General features: G+C 41.9%; 1 protein-coding gene across 1 annotated transcript in view; it reads left to right on the top strand.

Moving 5' to 3' along the window:
* LOC131680858 (nephrin-like) overlaps positions 1–14,005 on the top strand; it is a 386,752-nt gene that overhangs the window by 254,091 nt on the left and 118,656 nt on the right. Inside the window, exon 8 of the mRNA XM_058961572.1 lies at positions 5,239–5,383. Coding sequence (XP_058817555.1) covers positions 5,239–5,383 — 145 coding nt within the window. The remainder of the gene's footprint in view (positions 1–5,238; positions 5,384–14,005) is intronic.

The following is a 14,005-nucleotide window of genomic DNA, read 5'->3' on the forward strand; positions in this document are numbered from 1 at the left end:
TTGGCTTTTATATACGTTTCGTCGTCCATCACACAGCAGCCATATTTTGTCAGCATCTTCTCGTAGAGCTTCCGTGCCCGAGTTTTAGCCGTGGATTGTTGTCGCTCTTCGCGATTTAGGAAGTTCTGTACCTTGTATGTATGTAGTCCAGCTCTCCTCTTTGCATTCTGGACGTAGCTCTGCGACATACCGATCTTTTTAGCCAAATCACGGCTTCAGACGTTGGGATTTGCTTTAATCATCCGCTTCACCTTTCCCTCCGTCTTTTTATTCTCCGGTCCCGGTTTTCTTCCAGCTCCTTTGCCGTGGTCCAACGTCAACCGCTCCTGGAACCGCTTCAACACTCTGGAGACGGTTGAATGGTGAATGTTCAACATTTTTCCCAACTGCCGGTGCGACAGGTCAGGAAATTCCAGGTGTTTGGAAAGAATTTGTTCTCTCGACTCGCGTTGGTTCACCTCCATTTTCGTTGAATCGAAAAACACGACTTCGAGTTTGACAGCATGTAAACAATACACATCAATGAGAAAGTGTGCAAAATTTGGTTGATTTTTACCCAATGGTAAAAAAGTTATGCCCTGTTGAATGTGTCGCAATAATTATTTTTATACTTTTGTGAATTATGCCTATCATCCATTATGCCCAACGTATATTATGCCAATCGTCCATTATGCCCAACGTCCTTTATACCTAACCTAATTATGCCTAACATGTGTATGCCTAACGTACTTATGCCTAACGTATTTATGCCAAACGTCGCGCATTTTCCTACGTAGGCGTCGACTATTTCGGGTCGATCGGCGTGCGGGTGAACCGCAGTATTTCAAAACGATGGGTAGCTCGGTTCACGTGCATGACCACACGTGCAATCCACCTAGAAGTCGCCTGTGGAGGTTCGCAGCGACAAGGACACAAATTTCGTGGGGTCGAGAAATGAACTTAAGCTTAAGCAAGAGATGGGGTAAAATCGATCGCCAGCTTGCCAAAACGTTCAAAACGCGAAATAGGTGTTCAACCCACCTGGATCACCTCACATGGGTGGAACGTGGGAGCGTCTAGTGCGGTCGGTGAAAACCGCACCTGCTGCATTGGATCCCTCTCGAACGCCGAAAAAAGAAACGTTGGTATATGTTATTTTGCGTCGAAGAATAACATAAAACTATCTCACCCAGGGTTGCAACTATTTTTCAAAGAAAATCTGGCAGTTCAAATAAAAATATCTGGAAAAATCTGTCACTTGACAGCTACCTCAAAGTCATAGAAAGTTGGCATACATTTTGGTCTTCATAGAATATTAATCGATTTTTGTTTTGGAAAATATGATCCAGATTTCCAAAAATTGTATGTAACAATCTCTATGATTTATAAATCTGGTAGAATGAGAGGTTTACCTTTCTGCTAAAGGCTTAAAAAAACTCTAGCTGTGCCAGATAAATCTGACATAATGGCATTCCTTCTGGGGTGTAACGTAGAATTCCGGATATCTGGAAAAATCTGGCAATTTTTTAAAAATCTGGCGAAAAGTTTGGCTTGAACAAATGTCTGTTCAGTTAGGAAAAATCTGAAAGATTCCAGATAAATCTGGAGCATTGGCAAAGCTGCTCACCAATGCCCAGTTGCCTATGAATCAGCCAGTCATAGTTGTCGAGTGTAGTTGCGACACAATATCTACGCAAAATTGTACTAGTCTCGCACTAATTCCACAAAGCAACACGTAATTCAGCATAATAAAAGATAAAAAACAGAAGAAGATACATTGCTGCATTTAGAATGTAACCCGTTAGGGTTACAATTTAGCACTGGGTGGAAATATACCTTTTTTTACTATACACTCCGTAGAGTGTATTTGTTTACATAAAATTACGCTCACCGCTGTTTTGTACCGTTCACATTAAAGTTGTAAATTTTTGTTCATTTTCTCGTTTGTGAACGGGTTTTTTTGTGCTGATAGGTGTAGTAATTTTTGTTGAACATTTTTATATACGAAACATAGGCTTTAGGTAGGTCACCGCGCTCCTCTTTGCTGTTATATTGGTTGCTGTTTATGCTGCAAGGGAGATGACAGTTATACGGCGGTGCGGTTTGGTGGTGATGCTGTTTGTTTTGGTGAAGTGAAAAAGGCGGCCATCGAGAAAAATACAGAGATTGACGAACCACGGCAGTGAACAGACGCCCAAATAATCGATCTTTTTCGGAACAGTTTCCCGCTAGGGGCAGATCACTCGAAGAATGTATAACAAATTTGCATCAAATTAGAAAAAAATGCAATTAATTTCCATTTTTGCATCAGCTTTGCACTCCCTCGCAGAAAAGTTTGTTTAGCAAACGTCCTACGCTGATCCACTTTGTTCGACGTTTTGTTAAATGTAGGGCTAGTTTTTCTGTAGGGTTTTGACGTTTTACACGCAACGCAAACAACATTGCACGCAACGCAAAATACATTATGAATTTCTATTTTGATGGAAATAAATGCATTTAATTTCGCTGATTTTTAAAAATGCATCACAAGTGATCTGCCCCTAGGTTTCCCGCCACTAGTGCCTGTGAGGTAGAGTGCGCGCGTGCGATGGCAAGTTATACCGTCGAAAGTGCCGGCTCGTGGTTCGGGCACACGTAAGTACGGTGTTGATTCGCCATAAGAGGATAGATAATCGCTAAGGAGTGCTCTCACTGTGGAGGATCAGTCGAACGAGCCTAGCTCTCCTCCACAGTTGATCGCCAAACAGAACGAAGCAGGGCGGACAAAGGTTCCCCCTGAGAAGTGCACTGCGGTGACTTCCGGGATCGCTTGCGGCGAGCAAGTCGATCCGGCGATAATTCGCCAACGTCGCTTGGGAGGTTCCAACAAAGGAGCCAAGCTCACCTCCCTAGCTAAACGCAAAGGACCGCTGCCGGAGCAGCCAACGCCATTCCGGGAGAACTCGGCCGTTGTAGTCCCGGCCGGTTGGACGAGACCACCCACCTTTCCGCCCAGCAGCAGCTACCAAGCAGCAGTGGAGTGAATTAGGAGAAAATAAACACGGCAAACTTATTAATTTATTTTGTTTGTTTATCTTTTTTGTTGTCAAGCGAAAATCCGAAATTCTGTAGAAGCACCTAAGCCGCCCTGAAAAGAAGGGTCCGCCAAGCAAATAAGAACCCGAGTAGTGGTGAAACCCCTACTTACACGACTTATAAGAAATATGATTTTATTGATGTATGTAACATTAATTTTTTTCTTGATTTAAGTATATCGAAATGGTACGGTAATACATTGTGCGAATGCCTACAGAACCTCTCGATTAGCAAACTGTCTGATCATTTGTAGTTGATGGGTAGGTACGAGCAAAAAGCCGAATGTCATCCATCAGTAATGATGTCCAATGAGCAGGTAGTACTCAAATATTCCATCAAAAAACTCATGACCCACCCCATCATCTGCCGTCCAGGACCACCAATTCAATTTTTCTTTTTATGCCCGAATTCCGAATGAATCTGTCCACACACACGCACGCACACTAAAAAAATCTGTCCCCGGTTGTACCGCAAAACCCCGTTTGCGTGACGCTTCGTTACATGATCCCTGATCGGCGCGGTTCAGTATTATCGGTCCACATTATCGAAACATGTTCCAGGAGTGAATGTTTTGTGAAGGAAGTAGCTCCGGTCGGGACCGACCGACTGGTTTCGCAAATGATGTCGTTTTGGTGGTCAGCCTTACACAAAACGATATGTATAAACCTGGTGCGGCCGCCCCATCGCGCGTCACCCATCAGCTCATCGACTGCTGGCAACCCGACCCCCGCCCGCCCGTCCGTCATCACAGGATCATTATTATTCGAGCGTTCGGAAATCGTTTCTGATTTACCGTTGTTTTACCGCACCGTGACACTAAATTGAAAATTGGTTATTATTTCCGTCATTTGTATGAAGTTGTGCGGTATAGGGAATTGCGATTGGTTGTTGGTTCGCCACCCGCCGAACCACGGGGTCGGGCTGTTGTTGGACACTTTGTTTGCTGGGTGAATGAAAGGATTCATATTTCCAAAATTGAACCGTTTTTGTGTTTCGTTATTTCAATTTGAGTTCATTTAGAATGGATCAAAAATATTGGAAATAACATTGATGATTGGTAGATTGCACTAGAACTCATTCCATTATCCAAAAATAAATAGTAATATCTCGAGTACTTTTTCAAATGGACGTAAGTAACATTGAGAGCCTCTCTTTGTTTACTTTCTCTTTCGTTTATTACGACGTCATTACAACACTTTGTACTAATTTTCCAGTACATATCGAAAGCCGACGGTTTTTACTACAATATTATGCATAGAGTAGAGTAGTAAATGTTGAAATGGCCGAGTAATGAACAGAAGAGAAAGACCTCAAAGAGAATCTCTCATTGTTACTTACGTCCATTTGAAAAAGTACTCGAGATATATCCAATTCAATACTGCGGCTATTAGAATTTGATGTCGCAAAATTTCTATGAAAAACTAATTGAACAAATGTTTAAATAACCAGGTTCTATCAGGTGCAAACGAAGCGATTTTTGTGGAAAATAACCTCTAAACCTATAATCGCTTTACCAGACGTGGGACTCGCCTGCGAAGCCATATTTTCCTGCTAAAACGTAAAAAAGAGCGAACGCCAAATAGGTTTCCTTCGAATAAAAAGGTGTTTATAAACTCTCCGTTCAGGTAAACCGTCAAATTCTGCGCATTTAATCGAACAGTCTGTACCAGTTCAATTGACACACCGGCAACAAAACATTTGCTATCAAAACAGCTACTGGTTGCTAACGACGAGTATCAAAGACACCATAAATAAGGGTAGCGGCACACAGAGGGACTAGAACTTGCCCACCCACACATGCGAATATTTTTCACCTTGTCACATTTGATGGCTTTTGGACCGAAACGTGTCTTATCGGAATCGGATCCGGGTTGTGTGCGGTGGGTGGCACTTTTCTAAGGTTTTCGGGTGATTTCTCTTCGGTAAGTTTTTTATTTGGGGGAAAGGGATAACTGGAGCAGGTGGGAGTAGCGTAAACATGCGGCGAACGTTTATTATGAAATATTGCTTAGTCACCTTTTTCGCGTCGTTTGTCATTTTTTCTTAGAAACTTTTTAAGCTGGAAAAATGTATTAAAGTTACAATGAAAAAAAGATTCAAACAATTTCTAAACGTTCTCAAATAAATGATTGTAACTCTTTGATAGATACGTGTCTTCATGCTTTCAATTGTTGTTCATTACAGACCGATCCGGAGGGGAACCTGACGGTGTCTATTTTGACGTTTCGGCCCACGATCAACGACCAGGGCAAGTATCTGTCCTGCCGGGCGGAGATGGCCGTCATTCCGGATGCTGGCAAGGAGGACGGATGGAAGCTGGAGATATATCGTAAGTTGTACTATAATATTCTAGGTCTGGAACTTAATTTTTCGATTTATTTTGCCGTTGTTACACTGCCTGAGTAATTTGACATGACTAAAACATATGTCATTTTTGAATAATTTAAAATATTTCTATTATAACCCTACCTGAGGTGTTATTTTTCTAACGAATAAGGTGAACGTGGGTCATATTAACCCGGATTATAAACTTAGTTTTAACCTTCTTTTGGTGTTGGGGTCAAAATGATCCGAAACGAACATTAGAAATACGATAACTTCTTAACTTTTACACCTAGAAATTTGAAATTTCCTTTTTCATGTATAGCAACGATTCTCAATAGAAGTCCAAAACTTTAATTTCATTCAAAAATTTACCAGTTTCAGAAAATATTTTTACGCAATCTCCAGGATAAATAATGGAGTTAAAGTATCAATATCATTTTAGATGCGATTTTTTGCAGGCTTTCACAATCATTACCAAATGGTTGGACCCACTCTTATGTAGCGTTGACATTAGTGCTGGTTGCCAGCTGCTGATGCCAGCATGCTGGCAACCAGCATGCTACCAGCATAATGTAAACGCATGCCATCATGCTGGCAAGCGTTTACATTATGCTGGTAGCGTGCTGGTTGCCAGCATGCTGGCACCAGCAGATGGCAACCAGCACTAATGTAAACTGGGCATTAGTTCTAATCAATTTAGTTTACTTTAGAGCACTGTTATTAGTTTCGTGATGCTGCGGCAGAAGGCTGTACACAGTTTTGGAAGTCCACGCGCACCTAACCTTAGAAAGAACTGTAGGAAATATGATAGGCTAAATAAAAAATAAAATAAAGGAAATCATTTGATTCAATGCTAGCTAAAAAACTACATCAGTGAGATCATAACAGTTCGGTTTATTGTCCCCTGTCGTACAACATTGGTATTCAAGTCACGATTCGGTAAGGACACTGATGCCATGCCTGGGCACTCAACAATGCACGAGGACAATGTGGAAAATCAAGGCAACTCGATGCTAATGACATCCATGAACACTCTTTCTGTGGCTTCACTCAATATACCAGAATGCAAACCGGCCGAAAATGAAGACGAAATCGACCGAAAGTCATTCGAAGTCTGGAAGGAATTATTGGAAGGGTCTATGGACCTGGTTGGAATAACCGATGAAGTCACTAAGATGAATGTACTGAAGGTGAAGGCTGGACTTAAATTGTTAGAAGTACTCGAGGGCACCCCTTCGCAAACGTCGCCGGATGCAGTGTGTGCAGCTTACTCGAATGCGGTGAAACGATTGAAGGATTTCTTTGGATCTCGCGAGTATAGCCTTATGCAGCGTTTAAGTTTAGGTCGATGGTACAAAATCAAGGCGAATCCGATACAAAGTACGTGAAGCGCGTAATTGCGGCGGGCTGGATGTTGTTGGCTCGAATCAAAACTTGTCGAAAGTAAACAAAGTTCATTTCATATCGTCAAACTGGCGCCCAGGTGGTGAAATCAACGGGGTGCTGGAGCGTTGCCAAAAAAATTTTATTTCCAGATTAAATTTTACTAAACTTCCCAGTTTAACTCAACCGAAATGCTGACTGGTTCAAATTCGTATTCCGGCTCCGGTGACACAACCGATTCAAGTTAGAATGTTTAAGGGGTACCATTTCGATGCGGCTTAGCCGCATAACCGAGGCCTAGGAACTGAAGCGGCGCAAAGCCGCTGAGGATCCGCCGGGCGAGGTGGCCACCGACCGGCCGTCGGAAGCAAGCGAACCTGTGATCTACTCGTTTGCCCGGATTACTCAAACATAGGGGCTATCCCTAGTTTAAGTCCGACTGAGCGGTAGTGAAGTCGGACAGCACGCGCAATAGCGATGTGGCGTAGCCACATTGGGTGGTGGACACAAAATAAAATTGGCAACGCTAGCAAAATGTAAACACAAATGAACACTCCGGATGAACCTATCGTCAATTGACATTTCGACGAGTTTTGATTCGAGCCAATAATATGGGCCCATTGCGGCGGCTAAGTTATGCGATTTTGACGGAGATAAGATGACGGAAAGTGTGGCGGAGGTAATACAGTTGCATTCATTCAATATTAAGGTGAGAGAAGCTGAGCGTAAGATACTTCGTAAAGGTGGATCGTTGGCGGAGCTCGTTGATAAAATCCGCGGATATGAAATGGATAAGACGAACGAGGAAATTTTTGCAAAGACGCATCCTATTAGCACAGAAGCCATTGTAGCAGCTATTACACAGAGACAGGCTGGAACCAGTTATCAACGTTCAAACTATCTAAGCGGGGCGCCCAAAGGTACTCGAGGTAGGAACCATGTTTACTCAGGACGAGCTGGAAACTGGCAAAACTTCGGAGGAACTGGTGGTTACCGTCGAAATGATAAAAGAGCCGATACCGAGGTTGTTCCATGCTGGAGATGTACCAGCCGTTTTCATTCACCATCCAACTGCCATGCAGTAGAGAAAGTTTGTCGTAATTGTAAGATTGCCGTAAGATACCAATTCCAATTGCTCCCAAAAGTCGTATTAGCGACGAAGGCGCGAGCTCGATCAAGTCCAAAAAGATTGCTATCGTGTCAAAGGAAGAAGACAATAACGAGGAATCGAACGACGTAAGTGATTATACGACTTAATCTAACGACGATAAGCAGCATTTTTTCCCGTGTTAATTTTGACTACCTGAAATGAATTTAAATACATAACAGAAATATTTTGCTATTTATTCTAATTGTGAATTGGAATATTCCCTTGTTTTAAATTGGCATTAGAGGAAAACTTTTGCTGGAGCAATCGACACTTGCAAGTTGCTAACATTTATTGATGGTCATTTAAAGAGCGTAAAACAAAAATCGGTCTCCTTTAGTAGATGCTATGCATTGGATAACCAGGACGGAAGCATTCTCGGTCGTATTGTAAACGTGCTCGTTGTATTCCTAATTGATTCCGGCGCAGAAGTTAATACGGTTGGCGAGGATATTTTCAGTACACTCATGAGCAACGAACGTTCCAAGGAGCAATTGTTTTGTTTCTCCAATGGCACAGACAAATCACTCCGTGCGTACGCTAGTCAAGATGAGATCACTGTTGTAGGAAGATTCGTTGCCGAACTGTTTATTTCGGATGACCGGCCATGTTCTTTCGAAAAATTTTGCGTCATCAAAAATGCTAGGTCGTTGCTAAGCAAGGATACAGCACTCCGATACAGTGTTCTACAGATCGGGCTCAGTGTATCCATTCAGAGCTCGGTATCTGACAGTTACTCCTTTTGTGGTTTCCCTGGTGAAATTCTTGCGGTAGCGAAGTCTGATGAATTTCCCAAATTTAATGTGCCATCGGTGGTATTAACGTATGATACAGGCAGACCCCCGTCCCGCAACATTTTTACAAATATTCCCTTGCCGCTTCGAGCCGAAACAATTCAAAGGCTTGGTGATCTTTTAGCATCCGGAATAATAGAGGCTGTTACAGATACCATGGATAGGTCGTTCTGCTCTTCGTTGTTAATTGTGCCTAAAGGAAAAGACGACATCCGACGGGTGGTAGACCTCAGGGGACCCAACAAGTGCATAATCCGAACGCCATTTAGAATGCCTACACTGGAAGACATTCTTTCCACGTAGAAATCGCCGAACAGTCACGACACTTGACCAATTTCTTCGCGGGTGATGCCACCTACCGCTTCAAACGACATCTTTTCGGACTCTGCAATGCTCCTGACATATTCCAGGAAATATTGCAGGCGAAAGTACCAACAGGATGCCGAGGTCAGAAGTGTTATCTAGATGATACTATAGTACACGGTGCAGCAAAAAGGGAACACGATGAGAACCTAAACGCTGTTCTCCGTCGTCTTCACGATCATAATGTACGGATCAATATGGAGAAGTGTGTAATTGGTCAGCAGAAAGTAAAGTTCATAGGTTTTTCAATGTACAATGAAGGTCTGAGCGTCGAAGATGAAAAATTGAAGGCGATTCGGAGTTTCCGTAGACCCGAGACTGTACATGAGATAAAAAGTTTTTTGGGTTTTATGAATTTTTCGGAGCGATTTATTTATATGCGGGCTGATAAAACCAAAAACTTGAGGGAACTAGCAAAGTCCGATTCGTTTTACTGGTCCAAAGCCGAGGAAGATGAGTTCATGTTTCTAAAGCATGAAGCGTTGAAGTCGATTTCTCGACTAGGCTATTCTAATAACGAGGATGAGATCGAACTACACGTGGATGCATCTCCCGTGGGCCTAGGTGCGGCTTAGGTGCAATTCAACCCAAACGGAGAACCTCGAATCATTTCATGCGCGTCGAAGGTTTAGACCCAGACAGAAAAAAATACCCACAGACCCAAAGAGAAGCTCTGGCAATCGTGTGGGGAGTGGAACGATTCTCGTTTTACTTAACAGGGAAATCGTTCGCGATCCGGACGAATTCCGAGGCAAACGAGTTCATATTTGGCAACGGTCATAGAGCAAATAAACGGGCGGTTACTCGAGCTGAGTCTTGTGCCCTAAGACTACAAGCATTTGATTTCGTTGTGAAGCGTACACCAGGTCATCTAAACGTGGCAGATGCCCTATCGCGCTTGATAGCTCAAACACGCCAAGACGAAGCGTTTGACGAAGATGATGCAAAGCACCTTCTCTATACTCTGGATGGCGGACTGATGGCGTTTACTTGGAAGGATATAGAGCAGGCCTCGGAAAGTGACATAGAGCTTCTCGCAGTTAAAACATCCATAGCATCTGGACATTGGACAGAGCGTCTCAAAAGATATGAGGCTGAATCCAAATCACTGCGCGCTTTAGGAACAATGATTTTCAAGGATGATAAGATTGTACCTCCAACGGAGCTTCGTGTACAAATTATGTCGACGGCTCACCAAGGCCATATAGGATGCGCGGTAATGAAGCGCATAATGAGGGAGTACTTTTGGTGGCCGAATATGAGTAAGGACGTGGAATTGTTTGTAAGAAAATGCTCAACCTGTTTGGCTATCTCGAGAAAGAATCCACCAGTACCGGTAACGAACCGCACTTTACCAGACGGACCTTGGCAAGTTCTACAGATTGACTTTTTGTCCATACCAGGTTGCGGATCAGGCGAGTTTTTGGGCCTAGTTGACATCTATTCGAGGTTTATCGCTGTTATGGATATGAAAAGCCCTAATGCTAAGAGTACTAACATAGCGCTCAATCGAATTATTTTTACATGGGGATTGCCATTGACCATACAAAGTGACAATGGACCTCCTTTCCAAAGCAGTGAGTTCATAGAACACTGGGAAGAAAAGGGCATTAAGGTCAATAAGTCGATTCCTCTGAATCCGCAGTCGAACGGTGCCGTAGAGCGACAAAACCAGGGCACCATTAAAGCCATGGCTGGAGCCAGACAAGATGGTAAAAACTGGAAGAAAGCTTTACAATGTTATGTACATGCACACAACACTATTAAGCCTCATGCACGGCTTGGAATAACGCCCTTTGAATTACTGGTAAGGTGACGGTATCGTGGTTTCTTCCCGAATTTGTGGGAGTCTAAACTGATTAAGGAGTTGGATAGATCAGATGTGCGAGAGCAGGACGCGTTTTCAAAATTGGTGAGTAAGAAATACACGGACCATCGTCGAGGAGCAAAAGACTCTGACATAGCTGTTGGTGATAAGGTGGTACTTTGGATCCCGAAGAAAAACAAGACGGATGCAGTTTTTTCCAATGAGCAGTATACAGTGCTTTCACGCCAAGGAGCAAAGGTAGTCCTTCAAAATGAGCATGGAGTGCAATACGCCCGGAACGTTGCTGATGTGTCGTCATCGTCTTGCGATCAGAAACACTCCAGAGAATGTGAGGTGAGTGTGTATCCGTAAATGGTTGTCATAGATCATGAATAACGAGATGCGTGCGAGAGTGTAAAGAGTTCCGTTATGTAGACCACCGTCACCGTTCAAGAATACGAACCAAGTAGGTCTTGACGAATAGTTCTGAAACCAGAGTCAGTTTTAAGACGTTCTTGGACGATAACGGACGTTCTTTGAAATTGGAACATTTGAGTTCTGGATGGAGACGGACATGAACAAAGGATTCAACAAGAACATTACCACGGACGCCATTTAGATTTTTTTGTATTGAAAATAGCGGAGATAACATTATTTTAAATCGGTGCGCGAAGTAGAGAAGCATGTTAACTCACGCTGAATTCGAAAAGAACAGCTACGCTGCCGAAACTCGATAGCTGCGAAATAATAGGCTTTAGAAAGATCCCATTAGCATGTAAGTAGGGGTTTGCCCACTACTTGGGTTCTTATTTGCCCGGCGGACACTTCTTTTCAGGGCGGTGCTCCTACCGTAATTCCGGATTTTCCTATGTAAACAAACAAAAAGGGGAAAAACAAATAAAGTAGATTTACCGACTTATATTTCTTCTAATTTTCCTTGCTACACTGCTCCGGTAGTGGTCCTTGACGTTTAGCTAGGGAGGTTGGCTTGGCTCCTTTGATGGAACCTCCCTAGCGACGGTGACGAAATATCGTCGGATTCGCTTACTCCCCACAAGGAATCCCAGAAGACACCGCAGTGTTCTTCCCCGATATCTCACCTGCTTCCCTTTCCTTGGCTGTTATCTGTAGAGGAGAGCAATGCTCGTTCGGCTTATCTTGTACAGCGAGAGGGGCAGGTGTTATGGATCCTCCTCCCCCGACGGCGATCCAACAACCCAATCACTAGTACTCGAAACCACGGCACTTTTCGGTGGATTCACTTTCACTTTAGTAAACTGTCCCGAAACTCGGTTTTGACGTCTGATTGTCGCCGTGGTTCGTAACCTTCCTAATGGATGGCCGCCTCTTGAACCGCGCGGTATTTACCGCACCCGCACCGCAAAATCTGCGGTGCGGTGAGACACTTTTTCCCGCAGATGCGGTGCGGGAAAGAGCTTTTACCGCGCGGTTTTACCGCAACCGCACCGCAAGAAAGTGATTGATAAAGTGATAATTTTGATTATTATAAATTGATAAACAGACTGCTATTACAAAAGAAAATATTTTATACTTCTAAGTAAAACTTCACAAACTAACCATTTCAAATACATAAAATTCAAGATCCAAATAGAGACAAAATTATTAGATAATTTAAAAACAATAAATTTGTACTCTTAAATCAAATTTAAAAGTGCATCCCTTCTCCCGATTTCTGTTGGAAATCGTGGAATTATGAATCGTTTTCGATATCAATTTTTCAACTGTGAATTTGGACTAATTTAAAGGAATTAGAGATGAACTAATTATACTGGGACTTAAACACAACCCAAAGAATATAATTATCTCTTCATCAAACCAAACGAATTTGGAGTAATTGGCAGTAAAGGATACAAATGTATGAAAGCGTCCAAAATAAGGAGGGGTCCAAATTAGGATGATTATTTTACCATTTGTTCATCAACATCGTGTTTCTATCTTCTTTGATTGCTGTGTAAATTCAATGTGAATTTTTCTGCAGTCAATTTTATTGGACTCTTTCTCAAAAAGTATGCTACATAACTTCTTTTCGCGCACTTCCATTCAAATTTACTATAATTTTCTACCAAATTAAGCCCTAATATTTTTAAGTTAAGACTATTTTGTAGCATTTTTGAAGCTTTTGTTGCCAAATACCACATAGTTTGACTCCCGTTCACTTAAATTGAAGTTTTTGCCATTGGCTCTTTGGGAAAATATTAGAGGAAAATACATTAATTGCTAGAACTTTCGAACTAGCCTTTAAAAAATTACGCTTCATACATTTTTAAAAGGAGCAATCTTAGTTTTTGAATGAGAATACATCTGTTTCTTGAAGAATGCGGAAGTTAGAGTTTTGGGATATTTTATCATTTTTTACAAATCATACATTTTTTTGCAGTTTTTCTAATGTTCAATAATTCTGTACCGGTTGAGACCGGACTCCTGCATAGAGCAATGTTTTTTCGTCAAATATGGCGTCGTTCTTATTGATGAAATACAATATGTTTTTATTTCACTGTATTGGAATATATGCGCTGCTATATTGAAGTAGTGGTATTTCGACTTTAATTTTTTTTGGTGAAATCATTTTGAGAATGAAAGGTGGTTTTTACTACGTTATTGCGAAAATCTTCCATTCCATTTTCATATGTCAAAAACATTGAAAATATGAAAATTTAAAGAAAAAAAATGCAACTGCATTTCTTATTACATTTTTATTCTACATTTTTCAATTAACTGAAGGGTTGCTAAAATAAAATTTTCCTATTACTGCAGTAGAACGTTTTTGAATGTATAATGTTTGCCTTAAAATGAACGGAATTTTATTAATAGAAAATGCAAAAGTTGATTTTTTCATAAACATTACATTCTGAGGAGTCTAAAGGAATTAAATTTCGTGTAAATAAGAATAACATTTTATTATATAAAAATTTTACCGCATTACCGCGCGGTGCAGTGCGGTAAATAAAGTGCGGTTGCGGTAAGCGGTGCGGTTTTATTATTTTTTTGCGGTTGCGGTGCGGACAATCCATTTACCGCCCACATCCGCACCGCGACGAACCTTATTATCACCACACATTTTCCGCAAGAGGAGAGCGATGGCCTATCTAATCCATATGTTACTTATTCACA

The sequence above is a fragment of the Topomyia yanbarensis genome, chromosome 2 (assembly GCF_030247195.1).
Source record: "Topomyia yanbarensis strain Yona2022 chromosome 2, ASM3024719v1, whole genome shotgun sequence".
Classification (NCBI taxonomy): domain Eukaryota; kingdom Metazoa; phylum Arthropoda; class Insecta; order Diptera; family Culicidae; genus Topomyia; species Topomyia yanbarensis.